The 19,233-nt window shown below is 62.5% G+C and overlaps 2 protein-coding genes across 3 annotated transcripts in view; one reads left to right on the forward strand and one right to left on the reverse strand.

Annotated features, from left to right (window-relative positions):
• Positions 1-93: 93 nt before the first annotated feature.
• Positions 94-14,894, forward strand: FOXS1 (forkhead box S1). The gene has a single exon (XM_002710840.6). The coding sequence runs from the start codon at positions 5,173-5,175 to the stop codon at positions 6,163-6,165; it is 993 nt and encodes a 330-aa protein (XP_002710886.2). The 5' UTR covers positions 94-5,172; the 3' UTR covers positions 6,166-14,894.
• The window catches only part of MYLK2 (myosin light chain kinase 2), a 14,715-nt gene continuing 9,835 nt past the window's right edge, over positions 14,354-19,233 (reverse strand). Inside the window, 5 exon segments of one of the 2 annotated variants that reach the window (NM_001082236.1) lie at positions 14,354-15,301; positions 16,498-16,630; positions 16,756-16,908; positions 17,338-17,466; positions 17,588-17,658. In NM_001082236.1, the coding sequence (NP_001075705.1) occupies positions 15,221-15,301; positions 16,498-16,630; positions 16,756-16,908; positions 17,338-17,466; positions 17,588-17,658 (567 nt within the window). In that variant the 3' untranslated portion in view covers positions 14,354-15,220. 2 annotated transcript variants of the gene reach the window in all.

The raw sequence follows: 19,233 nt of genomic DNA on the forward strand, positions 1-19,233 counted from the left end.
ATCAGCTCCCCCCCCCCGCCAACTCTGCTCCCCCCTCCCACCTCTGCCACTTCCCCCCTGTGCCCATCACCCCATCACACTCAGCTCCCAGATGGCCCATGGGTCCGTCACTGTGCCCCCTGCCCCTTGCTCACCCCTGGCTCCAGCAGGCACTGCTTCCCTTACCCCATAGGCTCTGCCTCCCCCCACCTCTCCTCTCATCTGAGGTTTGCGGCTCAGTCTGTGGACCCGGCCATCAGTTCTGGTCCCTCCCACTGTCCCTGGGGCCCCTCCCACAGCTTTGTCCCCATCTCCATCATCACTAGATCCTTCTCCACATTCACCCTGCACTGTGCTTCCCAGTACGGCGACCATCACCTCCAACACTTCCCCCCCAATTTCTTTCCCTCCCCACTGGGGACAGTGTTGAGACCTGAAACTTCCCCAGCTGCGCTTCAGTGCGCCCAGACCCCTCCCTGCCCTGGGCGAGGCAGGGCGGGCCGGCGGGGACAGTCTGGGAACTCCTGCGGCCCCCAGGTCTCCTCTCACAGTCAGGATCCTCTGTCCCAGTGCTCACAGAGGGTGACAACAAGCAGCAGCCCCTCAGGCTGGCCCCGCAGGGCCCCTCCTGCCAGGCCCCCTGGCTGACCCAGCAAGGACGGCCCCACCCACCTGCCTCCTCCCCATTCTCCTGGATGGAGGTGGGGAGGAGTCAGGGGGAGGGGCCCTAACCGCTCCCCTACTTCCTGGGGTACCAGGCATGGGCCACCAGACACCCCTGTGGCGACCCTGGTGAGGCATCTAATGGCCCACCCTCCCCTCTGACAGCGGCTGAACTGGGGAGGGCTCAGAGTGGGGCAGCCGGCCTCCGTCTCCCATCCACATGCAGACCCCCTGGAACAACCCCTTAACAGCTAACCTTGGCAGAGGGCTTCGTGTATGGGAGGCATCCTTGGGAGTGCTCTCCAGGGCCGGTGAGGCTGCTTGTGGTTACCGCGCTGGACCACGGGTGGTTTATGTTGGAAGCTGTTATGTAGTGCTGCTGCTGTTGCTACTACTACTATTGCTACTACAAGAGTCACTGCCATCACTGATGGGGAGGGCGAGGAGGACCTGTGGGTCGCCTGACCCGTGGTGGAGGGGGTGAGGAAGGGAAACCTCGCCAAGGTGGCCGCCCTCCTTCCTCGCCCCGCAGATGGCTGGCTGCCCTTGCGGCTCCGCCGAGCGCTGCCTTCTGAGTCCGCTGGGGCCGCCACCACGCGCTGCGTAGGTCCGCTTTGGCAGCCGCTGTTCCGTGCGCACCTGCCACGGCACCTGTGGCCGCACCTGAAGTGCGGGGTGCTGCCGTGGGTGGCGCCCGAGGGTCCGTTCGCCACGCGCCTGTGCCAAGGCAGCGTGTACTGGCGCGGCCCGCTTGTCCTGCACGGAGCGCAGCGCAACGAGCTGGAGCGCGCGTGCGGCCCGCCAACTGCCCGGCCCGCGCTGCTGTCCCAGCGGGGAGGGCGCGGCCGTGCGGTGGCGGGCGCCGCGGGCGCAGGGGAATGAGCTCGAAGGTGCTGGGTATGGGGTGGGCATCGAAACAAAGGACATGGCCCGGAAGCACGGGGAGTGGGAAACAATGTGGGCCCCCAGAGGTCGGGCACAGCTCCGGAGGTCGGCAGGCGGGGGTGGGCACAGAAAGGCGGGGCAGAAGCCCGGGACCTGGGTACCCGTGTGGGCGCAGGGGCGCCCTGCAGGGTGCTGGGCACGAGATCAGCACAAGGCAATGGGAGTGGGCATAGGGGACATGCGCTCGGATCGATCAGCACAGACGTGGGACACCAGCCAGACGTGGAGACAGGGAACTGGGCCTGGCGCAGGAAGGGGCGTGAGCACGGGCCGGGCTCCAGGCGTGTGGGGGTGACCGGTAGTTGACCCAGCCCGCACGCGTCACTGCCCGCAGAACTGCGAGCCCACCTGCAGGATGGCCACCCAGGGCCCGAGGCCAGACGGCGGCCCGCTGAGCGCAGCCCTCCGCCCAAGCCGGGAGCCACGCCCCCGTCCTCGCTCCTCGGCCCCGGGCGCCGCCCCTGGGCAACCTTTGGTTTCTGCGGGCCTGCCTGGACAATGGGCCGTGGCTAAGGCTAGAACTGCCGCGGCCCTCCCTGCTCCTGGCAGGCCGAGCCGGGGCCCCACCCCAGCACCCCACCTCCCGGCGCGGCTGTCAGCGGCGCCCCGGCCGCTGCAGCCTCTCCTACCTGCGCCCGGGGCTCGGGGCTCCCCGTACTGGTGGCTAGGGCCGCCGGGGGAGGAGGCCAGCGGAAGTGGACGGTGGCCCTCGGCCTCCCGGGCGGGCGCAGGGACGGAGCTGCCCGTGAGGCCCCAGATGCGCGGCAAGTGGGAAACAAGACTTGGGCTCTCGCTCAGGCCCAGCGTGCCACCGGCGCCTCACTTCCTGCCGGCCTCAACCAGCCACGGAGTTCGTCAGGGCATTGCTTACAGCTGGGCTGGATCCCAGGACTGGATCCACAGGGTTCACAGCGCGGCCCGTCGGTGACAAAATTCCCAGGCCGCAGACAGGCTCGGCGTTTGCAGACCCTTAAATAGAGAACTCAGCCCGAACCCCGGGCACAGGACGCTGGCCAGGGAGCCAGCAGCGGCTGCAGGCGCTGTCTTTGTTAGAGCCGAGGCCGGCTCCAGCGCAGGGGCCACGGAGGGAGGGCAGCCCGTGCCGCCCGGCTGTGAGCGTCAGGGATCCCGCGGTAAGCAGGAGAGGGCACCTACACCGCCCCCTGCCGGCCAGTAGAGAAACTGCGCTCCACCGCGGGTCAGAGCTTTTCCGCTTCTGATTTCTGACCTTTTTGTAGGAATCTTTTTTTTTTTTTAATTTTTTGACAGGCAGAGTGGACAGTGAGAGAGAGAGACAGAGAGAAAGGTCTTCCTTTTCCGTTGGTTCACCCCCAATTGGCCGCTGCGGCCGGCGCACCGCGCTGATCCGATGGCAGGAGCCAGGTACTTATCCTGGTCTCCCATGGGGTGCAGGGCCCAAGCACCTGGGCCATCCTCCACTGCACTCCCTGGCCACAGCAGAGAGCTGGCCTTGAAGAGGGGCAGCCGGGACAGAATCCGGCGCCCCAACCGGGACTAGAACCCGGTGTGCCGGTGCCGTAGGCGGAGGATTAGCCTATTGAGCCGCAGCGCCGGCCAGGAATCATTTTACAGAGGCCAACATCAAATCTAGTGTAACCTACCTACCTATCTAAATATATATTTATTTATCTACAAATAAATAATGTATAATAACTATATAAGTAGAATTAAATATAAACAATAATATGCTAATTATAATACAATTGTATAATTTATAATATATTCATTTATTGCATATTTATACTATATAGGACTATATGGTATGTTTATATTTAATGTATACTATATGTAAATATATGCATATATGCATACTATATGTAAATATATGCATACTATATATTTGTGATGTATATAATACATAATATTGTAAGTAATTATAAATTATAATGCATTGTTTATATTATAACTATGTATATGATTCAATTATATATTGATTATATGATGATTCTATAAGTAATCTATAATGAGCTCATCTATAAATAATCTCTATGCAAATCTTTATAAACATTGTCTTATCTGTCATTAAGAAAGCACTTTGCTGGGGAGAAGCTGGGTGATTGTTCAAAGGACAGAAAAGGCAGAATTCTGTCCCCTGTTGTGTTCGTCATTCATGTTCACTGAACACCCGCTGCATCTGGTTCCCAGCGCTGGGTGCTGGTTCACAGCACGTTTCCCAGCGGGAGTCCAGGGAGTGTCAGCCACCCCTTGCGCGCACAGAAGGGATGCCGCTAAGGAGCTGCAGAATCCTCCGTTCAAGTCCCAGCTGTGTCACTCACCGGCTGTGTGACCTCAGATGGGTTACTTCTCTGAGCCTCAGATTCTTTATCCATTGAAAAGAAGCTATGGGAGAGCCCCAGAGCAGGGTTGGTCTGCGGAGTCAGTGCAGGGGGCAGAGCGAACTGGCCCGCTTCGGAGCAGGGGACCACGGACCTGGAGGTGGGAGAGCAGGGAGCACGCTGCCCCTACTGTCGGAAGGCCTGAACCCTGGCCCCAGGCTGGGCCTCAGGTGAGTGACAACCCACAGCTATATTCACACCCCTATCCCCTACAGTGCTGGCTGCTGTGTAAGGGAGCCTGTTGCCTTCTCACCATGGCCTGGACAACTGAAGAACTCCATTGTAGAGACAGAAAAACTGAGGCCCGGGGCAGGCTCTTCAGGTGCCTCTTGGGAGAGGGTCTCTGCCCCGCTAGCGGCCCTCCCCGCGCCAGTCACTAGAGGGCGCCAGGGGCCTGGCAGAACTGGGGTTTCACCGGCTCTCCTCAGCAGGCTAGGCACCCCTCCAACACATTCCCCAAGGCCAGGACGGGGAACAGTGTGGCCCAAGGGCTGTGCACTGCAGGGAGAGAGACCACAGGCCTGGAGGGAGGAGAGGCAGAGCAGGACTGGGGGCGATCTGGGGGCCTGGGACTTCCACCACTCCCTGGGGATCTGCGGCTTGTGCCTCCCTCCCGCCTCTCATCAGCATCTCTCTCTCTCTGCGTCCCCACCCCCATTGGGCCTGGACCTGTCTCTCTCTGCATCTCCTTTCTCGGTGGCTCTCTTCATTTCTCTGTCTCAGGAATTCTAAGATTCTCTGGATAGTCCTTGTCTGGGGGGGGGGCAGTGTGCCCCTCTCTGGCTCTGTGTCTCTATCTGTCCATCTCATTTTTTTCTTTCTCTGTCTCTGCCTTTTTCTCTCGTCATGTCGGCATCTCCTCTCTCTCTCTCTCTCTCTCTCTCTCTCTCTCTCTCTCTCTCTTTGACCTTGTCTCACTCAGTCTCACATCCTGTCCCTCCCCAGCCACCGCCACCCATGTGGGCTGAGGGTCCCAGTCCCCTCCCTCCCACCTCCTCACCTCTGGCAGCTGCTCACGGCTCCCCAGTGCCGGCCTTGCCTGCCCGCCCCCCTCTTGGGCCTTGAGGGAGGAGGGGGCGGGGAAGGAGGGGAGGGCAGCCGGCGGGTCCACCCCTTTTTGCCTTTCCAGGCCGGGAGGCTGGGCCAGTGAGGCTTTTAACCAGCCTGGCCAGGCCGAGCCGGACGCCAGCCCTGGACGCCGTGCCTGGCCCCCGTGGTCCCGGCCAGCATGCAGCAGCAGCCTCCCCCGGGGCCCTTGGCCCCCTCGGCCGAGCCCACCAAGCCTCCCTACAGCTACATAGCCCTGATCGCCATGGCCATCCAGAGCTCACCAGGCCAGCGAGCCACCCTCAGCGGCATCTACCGCTACATCATGGGCCGCTTCGCCTTCTACCGCCACAACCGGCCCGGCTGGCAGAACAGCATCCGCCACAACCTGTCGCTCAACGAGTGCTTCGTCAAGGTGCCGCGCGACGACCGCAAGCCAGGCAAGGGCAGCTACTGGACGCTCGACCCTGACTGTCACGACATGTTCGAGCATGGCAGCTTCCTACGCCGCCGCCGCCGCTTCACCCGGCGGCCGGCTGCCGAGGGCACCAAGAGCCCCACCAAGGCACGCCGCGGACCCCTCAGAGCCACCAGCCAGGACCCAGGGGTCCCAACCCCCGGGACCGACAGGCAATGCCCATTTCCGCCAGAGCTGCCAGACCCCAAGGGCCTGAGCTTCGGGGGCCTCGTGGGAGCCTTGCCAGGCAGCGTGGGCCTGGCAACCGCTGATGCCAGGCCCCGACTGCACACGGAGCCCAAGGAGATGTCGGCACCCAAGCCTGCAGGCCCAGGGGAGCTCTCCGCGGCCCCGTCGCCGTCTCCGTGCCCCGCGTTTGGCTTCCCTGCCGGGTTCTCGGAAGCAGAGGGCTTCAGCAAGGCCCCTGCACCTGTCTTGCCTTCGGAGGCGGGCATCGGCAGCAGCTACCAGTGCCGGCTGCAGGCGCTGAATTTCTGCATGGGCGCCGACCCGGGCCTTGAGCACCTCCTGACGTCTGCAGCCCCCTCCCCTGCACCACCCACGCCCCCAGCCTCACTCCGGCCCCCGCTGCCCCTGCCGGCTGACCCCAAGGACCCCTGGGTGGCAGGGGGCTTCCCTGGCCAGGGAGGCTCTGGCTGCCCGCTGGGGCTCACCCCTTGCCTCTACCGGACACCAGGAATGTTCTTCTTCGAGTGAAGGCAGCCCTGCCTCAGGCGGTCCCAGCGGGGCCCCTGGCAACGATAGCCTCCAGGCCCAGCCTGGCTGCAGAATCCGAGTTCTCGAGGAGCCAGTCGCGGCGGGCCAAGGACGCCAGGCCAGGAATCCCGGATGGAGACCGTGAACACTCAGCCAGGCCCTGGGGCCTCTGGACAAACTGGGGGTGAGGGGAAGGGCCCCTTGGGTGTGCTTTGTGGCTGTTGGGGCAATAAAGCCATGTGATGCTGAGGGTCAGCTCGCTGGGTGTCGGGGGGCTGCAACCGGGCCGCCCAGTCAGCGTGGGGCGGCTGCGGTCGGGGTGGGGGGAAGGGACCCTGGCTGGGAATGTCTCCCGGGAGGCTGTCCCCCTGCTGGGGACTTTCTTAGGGAGTTTCCCAGAGGGGCTGAGGAAGAGAGCAGGGCATGGGGGAGGGGAGGGGAGCCATGCCACCAAGGAAGACGCCGGGCAGGGGTGCGGCAGGGCTGGCCTGTGGGGCTGATTCCGGAGCCTGGGCCCTGTGACTCGGCAGTCTCCAGTCTGAGCAGTCACAGGCACTGTGACCGACAGTGGCATTTCTACTGTCCCCCGGCCCACCTGCATGGTACAGTGGTGGAAACAGGCTCAGAGGGGCGGGGGCTTTGCCGGCTCCAGCCCCAGATGGCAAGTGAGTGGCAGAGGGGAGCTGTGGCCTGCAGTGTGAGGGAGGGAGGGTGCAGGGCTGGTGGTGACCACCCCCGGGCGGGGGGTGGGGTGGGGGAGGGCCGAGTTCCTGGAAGGCCAGGGCTGGAAAGGCAGGCTCCGTGCACAGGCAGGGAGCCCAGGGCCTGTCACCTTCTGTGCATTCCCCACGCGGACGGGCGCCTCTCTGGTCTCCCAGGGACCCTGAGAAAGCTTTTCTCCCTGAGCAGGGACAAGGACCCCAGCTGTCCTGGGTGCAGATCTGCAGTGACTGAGCCCTGACCTTTGACTTCCTCTAGTACCCATTGGGTGGAAGGAGAAATGGGGGTATCCGCAGCCCCCATCTGAGGGTCAGAATCTGAAACCGCACTGTCCCCACAGCCCCCATGAAGGAGAAGTGGCCAACATCTTCCTCCCCAGAGCCTCAGTGTTCCCATCTGGATGATGGGTGCTGGGGCACCCCCACTGTGGTCTTTGATGTGGAATGACGGCTTGGAGACTGAGGACCCCATCAGAGGCAAGCAGCCCAGGCCCCTCTAGAGGCCCTCCCTTGGGCAGGCGGCCACAGTGACTTCAGCTTCTGTGGCCTCCTCCTCCCTCGGCAAGTCCCCTGGGGCCTGGGAGGAAGTGAGCCCGGCTGGACAGCCCGAACTGTCTGGTTCCCACAGACTCCAGAGCCGGGGTGGGGGCCTGCTGGGGCCGGAAGGGGCTGGGAAAGTGCCCGGCCAGCTGTGGGGCCCCTCCCTGCCCTTACTGCTGCCCCCAGAGCCTGTCACCCAGTGGGGGAGGGAGTGAGGGTCTGTCCTGCCTCAGGCAGGCCCAGGAGTCACAGGGGACAGGAGAAAGGCCCCTCGTGGCAGAGGAGGATGGAGGCTGGAGGCTGGAGAGGAGGATGGGTTCGTAGCACAGCTGGCCATCTCGGGGTGTGCGTGTGAGTGATGCGGGCACGTCGGGGGGCTCTTTCTCAACACAGCCAGGCCTCCTTCCCGGCTGTACATTCCTGAGGAGCCCCGGTGACCCTGTGCCTTCCCAGCCTGTGTCCTGCCTGAGCGGGAAAGAGGAAAGGAGGCCGCGCTGGGGGCTGGGGGAGCCCAGGCCCCGGCAGCCCCCAGGAGGTGCAGTCGCTGAGCTGGGGTGGCCCTGGGGGAATGTGTGGAAGGGTCAACTGCCCCAGCTGCACAGGCTGAGCTCTGAGCGGCAGCCCCTTGGGCCCCAGTCCCCAGGCAGAACCCTGGGCTCAGCGCCGGCCTTGGCCTCGCTGCCTGATGCTGGACCCGTGCCCACCTCTCCGGGCCTCGCTTTTCCTCCCTTTGCCCAGCGGATGGGGGATGGGGAGGCTGACTTGAGGGACGGCCTGGAGGAGGCCCCATCCCAGCAGACCTAGACACCATGACATCATGTTGCCCTCTGCTCGCTGCCCGGCCCAGGGCCCCCACCCACTGGGCCTCTTGCCCTCACATTCCTTCCATGACCCACAGACACCTCTGGGCTCCCGCTTGCCCACCCCCACCTGGGCCTGGCTCTGCAGAGCTCCGGAGTGCCTGATCCATGTGCGCGCACCCAGAGACAGAGTCTTGGCACAGGTGCAGGGATTGAGGCCAGAGAAGGCAAGTGGCATGCCCAAGGCCACACAGCACGGCAGGGGCAGACCTGGGTTCTCCGATCCATAGAACGCCCTCTGGCCCTCGGCAGGTGGCTCCCAGGGCACAGGGCATTTGCATCTGACCCTTAGGAGGCTTATCTGTCTCCAGGAGGGGTCCCAGTGCCTGCTCCTCCTCTCATCAGTTTGGAACAAAAGGGATACTGAGTCACCTTGCAGATTAGGCCAGGGAACATCCCAGTGGCATTTCAGAATAGTCCGGCGTTCTGACACCACCAGCCCAGATTCTTGGGATGTCAGAGCGAGAAGGGCGTCTCCTGCTCCTCTGCTGAGCCCCTCCCCCACGCCAAGGGCTTGACACCCCGCGGGCTTGCAGGAAAGGGCCCTGTCCCACCTGACACTGGCGGGGTCTCTTCTCTCCCAGGGCAGAGGGCGCCCCCCCGCCCCGCCCGGCCACCAGGAGCCACCCCCACCCACGGCCCAGCTTTCCTTGAGGGCCCTCCACCCTCGTCTTATCTCCCGGCCTCTCTCCCGCCCACTGCTTCCTTCCCTGCTTTATGGCATTCCACCGCCCAGAGCGAGACGCTCCTGCCCCCAGCCTGGCACGTCCGCCTGCTGGGAGTGTGGGGACCCAGGAGACCGGGCCTCAGCTGAAACAGCCCTTCCCCCACAGACTCCCGCCATGCCCACCGGCCTGCCCGTCAGAGGCAGGAGGTGCCTCCGGTGGAGGCTGACCACCTGGGTCCACATCCCAGCTCAGCCACTTCCTAGCTGTGTGACCTTAGACAAGCTGCCTTCCTTCTCTGTTTCCCTCACCTCTAAAATGTGGACACTAGGGGCTGGCGCTGAGGTATAGCGGGTAAAGTCACTACCTGCGATACCAGCATCCCACATGGGCACCGGTTCACATCCCGGCTGCTCCTCTTCCAATCCAGCTCTCTGCTATGACCTAGGAAGGCAGTGGAGGATGGCCCAAGTCCTTGGCCCCTGCACCTGCGTGGGAGCCCATAAGAAGCTCCTGGCTCCTGGCTTTGGATTGGCACAGCTCCAGCCATGCGGCCATTTGGGGAGTGAACCCAGTGGGTAGAAGACCTCTCTCTCTCTTTCTCTCTCCCTCTCTGTAACTCTTTCAAGTAAAATAAATAAATCTTTCAAAAAAAATCAGTAGGGGTTTGGGTTCCAGGCATGTCCCTCTGAGTCTGACTTGTGTTCCCAGAGGAGTGGCTGATCACAGTGAGGGGAGAGGCAGCGTGCAGGGGAGAAGGGCAGTGGCCTCAAGTTCTGGCATCTCCCTGCCTGGCTGTGTGACCTTAAGCAATCAGGTTCACGTCTCTGAGTCTTGGTTTCTGCATCTGTAAAATGGGCCGAATGATTCCCCCCAATTCTGGTGTCCTACACACTGCGTGAATAAGTCTGTTAACAGGAGTGAAACTAGAGTGCAGCAGCCCCACTGGAGGCCTCACACCCTCAGCCCACAGCCCAGCAGGGTCAGAGCTGCCTAATCCCCTGTCCTGCCTTGCCGGTAACTGGGTGGTGACCCAGGGAGAGAGCTGGTGGGGCAGAGGAAGACGGTTCCATGGCTACAAACAGGCCGGAGGCCCCATCCCGCCGAGAAGGCCAGGCCTGCCTCCTGCCGAGCACAGCCCTGGGGGCCAGGCCTGAGGGGCCCTAATCTCACACGGGTTCAAACGAGAGAGGCTGGAGCGGGCTGCTGCTCCTCCGGGACAACCGACTCGCCCAGGGTACCTTTTCCATCTCTAGGCCTTGGTACTCACGGTTGATTCAGCCTGGAACGCCCTCTCCCCATTGGCGGGCCCCTCGACATCCAAAGACCAAGTCAAATCACCCCCTCTGAGGAGCTGCCTACCCCTGATCTGATCCACGGCCATGTGGAATGACGCACACGTGTGGTATGCACCTGTTGCTGTGTCTCTTACCTCAGCACGCGAGCTTCAGGGGTGTATGTGGGGGGGCTGGCTCACACACACTGGGCTCTCCACAAAGGTTTGCTGAGTGGCAGCCGCAGTCACCTGTCCACGCGGATTCAGTCCCAAAGAGCCCCTCCCTGCCTCATCAGAGTGAGAGCCCAGCCCTGGTGGGTCCGGTGCGGACGCTATGTCTTCATCTCTCACTCTCCGGTCTGCACGGAGCAGCCTCCCACTGATATCCACAGGGCTCCCTGCCTCACCACCTTCTGTCTGCTCAAGGCCCCTGAGTGTGACGTCCTCCACGTCCTCCCAGGCAACACGTGCTCAAGCCCTGACGGCGCTGCAGTGTTTCCCCTCTAGAATGAAGTCCCAGGAGGCCGGGGTTCTGGTCGACTCCCTGCTAGTCCCCAGCCCCTGGAACAGCATCTGGGACACAGTGGAGGCTCCAGAGCAACCTGCACCCCTCGCGGAGCTGTGCGGAGCCTCTGGGAAGCAGACCCTGTCCTTGCCAGATTCTACAGACACAACGGAGGCTCAGAGAGGACAAAGAAGCGGATTTGAACTCTGTTCCCCCGACCTGGTACCCAACATCCCCATCACCAGCCCGTCCCCCTGGGGATGCGGAGCCGAGCTTCCCGCCCCCGTCCCCCCATGGTTCTCTCGGCCTCCCCGGCCGCCGTGGCCCAGCTGCCAGTCTCTCTCTCCCATCCCCAGACCTTGCTGGCTGCCGGGATCCTAACAAAGCGTGGATCTGGCCATCACCCTTCGCTCAGAACGCTCCCTCAGCTCCCAGTTGCCCCGACTCCATCAGATCCTGCTTCCAGCCGCATCATGGGCAAAACCCCTCCTGGGCTGCTCTGCTGCAGGTCTGTGGGCAGGCACTGCCCTCTGCCCCCTCTGCCCCCGCGCACCCTCCTCATTGTCTACCCTTCCTAAGTGGGAAAGCTTTGCTCCTCCTCTGTGCTCAGCTGGGTGTCAGCCCCCACTAGGGGGAAGAGAACGGGCCTGCCATCTCCCTCCTGTCTCCATGGTTGAGTCTCCTCCCGGCTTCCCCCTCATCCCCATGCCCGTCCCTGGCTCCCAGAGGCTGGCAGCGCCTCCACCGCAGGGACCCCGGGACCACGGCTGATTTGTCTTTAGGTTCTCACTCGACCCCAGGCACAGAGCAGGACCCGACAAACGCTATGAGGTGACTGGACGCATGCCAAGTCAGACTGCCTGCCTGCCACCTGCTGGAGCCTGCGGACTTGTCCACACACAGCCTGTGCCTCCGTTTCCCTGTCTGTGAAATGCAGATAACAGAAATACCCACTCATGGCGGGGGGGGGGGGGGGGGATGAGCTAATACATGGGTGTCACCTGATAGCGTGCCTAGTGCTCAATGAATGGCGTTCACCAGAGGGGAAGAAGGGACGAGGGAGGGAAGTGTGAGGGCAGCCGCAGGGTAGGAGCCCCTCTGATGGCCCTCCCCAGCCCCAGCCCCCGGGGAAAGCACTGGCTGCTTCACACCCTTACAACAGTCCTGTCACTGGCTAAATCTTTTCCCACCACTGTGCTGTCGGGTCCAAGGTGGCCGGTGGAATTCGAGGCCACTGGACCCAGACAGGAAAAGGCAGCGTCACCAGCTCTGGTGTAATCCAAACCAGATGTGGCCTCAGTGGCTTCCAGACCCATGGGGGTGGTCACTGTGGGCCTGGCTGAGGCCCAGAGGCAGGAAATGGTTCGGAGAAAATCTGAGCTGTGACCAACAGGGAGGAGCGGTCCCATCGAGGGGGTTAACCCTGCTTAGCCCACAAAAGGGGTCCAGGACCCCGAGCAGGGGAAGCTGGTGGTCCCGGGTCGCTTTGCAGGGGACGATCAGGACACGGGCACCGTGGGGCACTCTGCGCAGGGGAAGCCCATGACCCTGCTACTGCGGTGGGCAGGGCAAAGCATGCAAGAGGCAGGGAAGTTCACAGCCAGCACCCTGGGAACCGCAGGACCCCAAGCCCAGAGCCTTGGCCCGGCCCCTTGCTCAGTCCTAGTGCTAGTGTGGCCGTCCCAAACCAGCTATGGGTTCCCTCCCTCCAGTGGGGCGATTCCCTTCCCTGTGGCTTCCAGGCATGGGAGGTCCACTGAGGGCAAGAGGGCTGGGGCCCCGGCCTGCGGGGGAGCCACCCTAGGGCTACACCAGCGCCGCGGCACCGGCTTGGCCCTGAGTGGGCTCTGGCCCTCAGGAGGAAGCAAGTCTTTCCGAACTGCGGTCCCTCATCCGCGATGTCAAGGCTACGCCTTCCCTGCCTCCAGGGACCAGAAGTAGCTCAAGGACGTCTGAGGAATCAGAAAGAGCTTTCTTAGAGGCGCTCCTGGGGGGAGGGGGGGGCATCTGGAGCAGCAGTGAGCCCTGGCCCATGGTTCTGAGTGGGTTTCTCACCTAAGACATATGAATTGGCTGTGTGGCCTTGGGCAAGTCACTTTCCCTCTCTGAGCCTGTTTTCTGTGGACCATGGGGAACGCACGCCTCCAAGCTGGACTCACACCAGCCCCGGGGCTGACGGAGGAGAGGAGAGCTGAGGCAGTCATTTTCATGTTACGGAGGCTGAAACAGAGACTCTCGGTGGGACTCGGGGCCTGTCCCAGCTGCTGGGGTCTCTGATGAGGGGGTCTGCCTGGTTTCGGCCTCAATTTCCCCAGCCAAATCCAGGCCCCGGCCCTCCGCTCTGGCTGGACTTCATTGTCTGCCCTCCGCCTTCAGCGGTGACTCATCCCTCATCATCACGCTGTGTGGCCCAGGCTCAGCCTGGGTGGAGGCCAGCGAGGCTAAGGGAACCACTCAGAGGAAACCACAGGCCTGGCCCAGCTGGCAGGTGGCGGGCCAGGAGGCAAGGAGCTGTGGCCCTGGGAGCCCTGCCCATAAGCTCACCTCCCACCCAAAGCCCAAGCCAGGCTCCCCGGGCCCTCAATTATAAGGGTCAGACTCGGGCCCCTCCTCCTGTGGCACCTGCTGATCAGGGCAGGGGAGGGGGTGGGGACCCTGGCCTCACGCTTCAGGCCTATGTTCACGGAGGCAGACAGGGATGAAGTGAACACCACGGACAAATCCGAGGTGGCTCAGGAGGCAGCCAGTGCCGTGGTCAAGAGCAGGAGGCCCAGACACCCTGGCTCAGCCACTGATGAGCTGTGTGACCCTGAGCAAGTGGATGGAGCTCCCTGAGGCTCGCCTTGCCCCTCCGAGAGATGGGCAACATTCTCCCGGGGCAGGTCGCCGTGAGCAGCCAAGGGGATGAGGAGCTCGCCGCGTGCTAACTGCTGGGCCCTCTGTGTCCCCCGTCCCTCTCCTGACTCACTTGTCCCCACAGCCGGAAAGGCTACAACTGATCAGGCGGACACTCTTGCCCTCTGGGCTGTCCCCTCCAGCAGACGGAGCCCCAGTGCAGCCCGGTGCCCAGCAGCCCCTCCCCCGAGGCCTCCTGGGAGGCCCCATCATGGCAGGGCAGCAGAGGCCCCGGGCCTGCCCCTCTGGCCAGCCCTGCTCTCGGCTCCTACCTCCTTGTGGCGAGGCCAGCGCGAGCTCACCGGCAGAGCCTGCCCCACCCCTGGCTTGTTGACTCCCATTCACGTTCCTTCCCCTCTCTGGGCCTCACTGTCTGCGCCCGCTGGGTGAGCATGAGGACACCAGCGCTGGCAGAGGGCTGCTTTGCCTCCCTGTGGCCAAGGGAAGCATCACCCACACGGCGACGCGGGTCCTCCCCTTACCTCCCTATCTCTGGCTCCTTTCCCCCTCCATAGTCTCAACTGTGCCACGTGGCTGTGGGTTGTAAGTGAAGACCCCCCTGTGCTCAGCCCACCTGTGCCCAGCCCGCCTGTGCCCAGCCCGCCGGGGCACCCAGCACTCTGTGATCCCCCGCAGATAGTGGCTGTTGTGTGAGGACACTGAGGCACACAGTGCGCAGCAGGTGCTCACTGACAACAGCGGGCTGTGACCTCACACAGGGGCAAGCAGGCCACATCCAACCTGTACATTTATTTACAAGGCACAAGCTGAGAGCAGGGCGGGGGCTGCCCAATGGCCTTCCCGCTCCTCCTGGGCCTGCTGACCCCATCACTGGAGGCCATGGTTGACCCCTGGGACAGGCCCGGAGTGGCTGCGTTGGGCCAGGCCCGCCTTGGCGCTCAGGCAAGCTCAGGGGTGGTCTCCGGTGTCCCCCAGGATCCTCCCCTCCCCCTCGGCCAGGCCCGAGCTGGGCGTCCTCCCTCTGGTGCAGAGTTCCTGTGTGTTGGTGGTCGCACGGAGGGCGGGTGGGGGCCAGATGGTGCGTATTGGGTCTTATCTGTTGGGAGAAGAGGCGGCAGGGCGCGGAGGTCTTTCACAAAGCCCGCTCTGTCTCCCCTGGCAGCTGGGCCCTAGGAATGGGCCGCCAGGAGCCTCCCGTTCACACCCGCAGAAGCCACACATGCTGGGACCTCCGGCCAGCTCAGCCCAGCATCGCCAGGAGCAAGCCCAGGCTGCGGACGCCCCAGGCAGGGCAAAGCAGGGGCCCCCAGAGCAGACTTCAAAGACGGGGGAGCCAGGGAGGGAAGGGGAGTGGTGGGACGGGCCCATGGAGCCTGGGGCGTGGCTGGTGGGCCCGAGCTCTGTCTGGGGAGGCTGTTAGCAGGCTGCATCCAGGCCACACTCCGAGGCGGCGGCTCACGTCGGGGAAGCGCTCGCTGCATGGGGGCATGGGGAGCCCCGAGCCTCCCAGCCTGGCGCAGCCTTGTGCTGGCCGGCCCGCCCAGGGGCTCTGGCCCGCCTTCTCTGGCTTTCCGGGCTGTGTGGCCTCAGCCCCGGCGGGGAGCGGCTGCGTCCAGGCCTCCGCTGCTCGGGGCTCACACCCCTAGAGCCATCAGTGCCCCGGAGCTGCTGATCTTCTTGAAGCGGTTGGCAGCGCTGACGGCAATGAAGTTTTTCTGGAGGGTGAGGGAATCCTAGTCAACCCGGGGCAGGGGAGAAGCTGGGGGTGGCTGAGGTCAGAGGCCAGAGAGGGTGCGGGGCCCAAACCGGCTGTGGGAGGCGCACAACATGCATCAGGGCGCCAGCCAGATCTGAACTCACGGCTGCTCTGCTCAACCGCTCCAACCGGCTTCCCTAGTGCTCCTCACCACGGTGAACAAGTCCCTCCATGGCCTCCACATCCGGTCCCCTCCTTCCTCTCTGACCTCATTCCTACTTTCTTGCCCAGCCCACTCCAGCCATACCAGCCTCCTACCTGTTCCTCAAAATCACCAACAGTGTTTCTGTCTCAGGACCTTTGCACTGGCCACCCCCTCTGCCCGGAACACTTCCCTCAGTACTGGCACTGCTCACCCCTCCCTCTTAGTTCTCCCTAACCCCCTCTTTTAAAAGTGCAACCATAGCGCTGGCATTGTGGTGCACTGGGTTAAACCACCACTTGAAATGCCAGCATCCCATATCAGAGCACTGGCTTGAGTCTGACCTCTGTTGCCTGACCCAGCTCACTGCTAACGTACCTGGGAAGGCAGCAGGGGGTGGCAGAAGTCCTTGAGCCCCTGTCGCCCACATGGGAGACCAGGATGGAGCTCCTGGCTCCTGGCTTCAGCCTGGCCCAGACCTGGCTGTTGCAGCCATCTAGGGGGTGACCCAGTGGATGGGGGATCTCTCTCTCTCCTCCCTTCTCTCTGCCACTTTGTCTTCCACATAAATCAATCTTTTAAAAAAAGCACAAGTGCAACCTCGGCCCTGACACTCCTCACCCCTGCGTTTGGGGGGCAGGGGACTCCCTTGCCCACCGCTTCTAATAACTCTCCAGCTCCCACCCCAATGAGTCCACAGAGACCAAGAGCCTCTGCCCGTCCAGGGCGCCGCCCCCATCGCCCAGGCGCAGTAGCTGCGCGGTAGACATGTGGAAAGGGAAGGAAGGAAGCCTATGGTGGGGTCAGAGACGCTGCCCCGAGACCCAGTCCCGCACGGACGCCCCCCACCCGGGGGGGGGGGGGTGGGCGGAGGGCTGCGCTCCAGGGCACAAGCCAGCCCAGGACACAGAGAGAAAACTCAGCCCTGTTTTCCAGACAGCGCCAGCCCCGGGCAGCAGGGCTGAGGGACTGGGGGCTGTGCCAGGACTCCTCCCGCCCCCGCCCCGTGGTACCTTCCAGCGCCTCTTCATGAGGTATTTCTTAAGCAAGATCTGGGATTTGAGACGTCGGTTACAGCGCTTGGCTTTCTCCGCCAGGTTGTTGAGCCAGGGGTGGGCAAGGCACTGGGCAGCGCTCATCCGGGCCCTGTGGGAGGGGACGGGGCGGGTGAGAGAGGGCAGTGCGCTGGGAGGCACCGCAGCCCTGCGGGCTCCTGGCCCGGTTTCCACCCTGGGAGCGCATGCGGGGTCACAGCCCAGGCAGAGCCTCACCCCTGCTCCTTGACGATGAGGTTGGAGACGAAGTCTTTGGCCTCGTCCGATACGGCCTCGAAGGTCTCCTCGTCGAAGTACCAGTTGCCGGAGAGCACGTTGTTTAGGGTCTCGGTGTCGTCATCTCCCAGGAAAGGGGAGAGGCCGCTCAGCCTTCGGGGAGGGAATGGCAAGGGGCGGGGTGTGAGTCACCTCCTAGGAGGTCTGAGTCTGGCTGAGTGACTTTGGGCAAGTCAGTTTCCCTCTCTGAGCCTCACTCTTCTCATCTGTGAAATGGGTATAATCATCCCAGCTTCCCTGGGTTACAGTGAAGATGATGAATGAAGAGTGCACAAAAGAATGTGCACTGCCCCTCTGCCCCCTCCCTGGGTCATCCAAAATGTGTTGTCCAGAGCCCTGAGCTCTGCCTCTAGGGGCCTTGGTTTTTCCATCTATGTAATGGGTACAAAGTTCCCCTTTCCTGGTTCACCCTTGTATTCCCAACCTCCCGCACTATACCAGAACCCAAAGGCCAGTCTTGGCCTTGACTACCCCCTCACACACCCCCACCCCACGCCCACAGAGACCGCCCTCGGGGCTCACAGCATGTAGGTGATGACCCCCAAGCTCCACATGTCTGTCTTATCGGAGATTTGGTCGTAATTCACCACCTCAGGTGACAGGAACTCTGGGGTCCCAAAATTCACCTTGAGCTTCTCGTTGGGGTTATACCTGGGGGCGAGACCAAGGGCTCAGAGCACAGCTCCCGGCCAGTTCCCAAGCACCCTTCCCCCCGCCCTGCTCCGGCTGACCGCAGGGCTGCCCTGCCCTCTCCCTCCCACCCCGGTGGTACCTCCGTGCCAAGCCAAAGTCAATGATCTTCACCAAATGGCCCGTGGTGTTGACACACAGGATGTTCTCTGGCTGCGGAGAGAGGTGTGGCCTGGGTTGGCCTCTGACCCAGCTCATCTGTCCTCTGCCACCAGATGCACCCCAGTCACAGGCTCTCCAAGGGACAGCCCAGGCTGGCAAGGGGGCAGCTGTCAGAGACCCTCCGGGACTTCCTGCCGCAGGCACGGATAAGGAGCTGAGGCCTCGGCCCGAAAGCCCAAGACCTGTAAGTGGGCCCAGGCTGTGAGAACACCACCGCTCTAGGAATTCGGAGGCTGGGACTGGGCTGGGAGGCCAGCGCAGGCCACCCCAAGAGCCGTGGAGCCCCGGAGGCAGCAGGTGCCCAGAGGCCCGCCGTGGGGAACAGGGGCTCCCGAGGCTCTGGGTACGCTCTCAGATGCGCTCCTCCTGTCTCCCCACCTAGCGATGGCAACAAGAAGCTGACAGTACCAGGCCCTGTGTCGCTGGCTTTCTGCCTGAGAACTCATCAATCCTCATGAACTGTTACCCTGAGTTAAAATTGTTACATTGAGGGGCCGGCATGATGGCTTAGCGGGTAAAGCCTCTGCCTGCAGCGCCATATCCCATATGGGCGCAGGTTTGAGTCCCGGCTGCTCCACTTCCAGCTCTCTGCTGTGGCCTGGGAAAGCAGTTGAAGATGGCCCAAGACTTTGGGCCCCTGCACTCACATGGGGGACTTGGTAGAAGCTTCTGGCTTCAGATTGGCCCAACTCTGGCCATTGCAGCCATTTAGGGAGTAAGCCAGCAGATGGAACATTCTCTCTCTCTCTCTCTGTGTGTGTGTGTGTGTGTGTGTGTAACTCTGATTTATTTTAAATAAATCTTTAAAAGAAAACTTACTTTGAGAGACAGTTACACCCATTACACCCATCCCCATTTTATAGTCGAGAAGACTGAGGTTCTACACAGAAGGGACTTGGCCACAGTCACTCGGTGAGCAAATGACACAGCCAGCATTTGAACTCAGGACTGTGGCTTCAGCACTGGCCTCTGGATGTCCCCCTGCTGCTGCTGGCTAACAGGGACCCACTGCGTACCCCATGGGTGAGCACTGGGGTGGACACAATGCTGCTGGCATCTTCTCCCAGCCACCGTGGCTAACAAACGCACCCGGGAGGCTCCGAGGAAACCTATGCCCCAGGCACGGAGAATGCAAGTTACAGCGAGGCCGGTTCCTCCCACTGCGGCTCTGCTGTCCTCCCCAGCACACAGAACATGGGCCTAAGCTGAGCTTTCGCGGTTCAGTAGGGATGTCTTAAAGCTCACGACGGCTCCGAGGCAGGAGATTTCATACAAAAACGAGCACCTTCCAAAAAGCCGGAATCCCAGGGCACACGGGCCACGCAGCTGGGTGCGAATTGCCTGTGACGCCCGGGACATGAGCTCTCCAGCTCCCCCTGCTGTCAGCCGCCCCTGACCTGGCCACTCAACACATTGCCTTCGGTTGTCAGGGCTCTGTGAGCATGTGAAAGCCCTTTTAAAAAAAAAAAAAAAATTTTTTTTTAAATTATTTATTCGAAAAGCAGAGCAACAGGGCTGGGGTGGGGAGGAAGAGAGAGAAATATCTACTCGCTGGTTTACTCCGAA

The sequence above is a fragment of the Oryctolagus cuniculus genome, chromosome 11 (assembly GCF_051225735.1).
Source record: "Oryctolagus cuniculus isolate XC-2025 breed Fujian yellow rabbit chromosome 11, ASM5122573v1, whole genome shotgun sequence".
NCBI lineage: Eukaryota > Metazoa > Chordata > Mammalia > Lagomorpha > Leporidae > Oryctolagus > Oryctolagus cuniculus.

What these genes read in the sequence shown, in the direction of transcription:
- FOXS1 (XM_002710840.6), top strand. Translation starts at nt 5,173, where the DNA reads ATGCAGCAGCAGCCTCCCCCGGGGCCCTTGGCCCCCTCGGCCGAGCCC.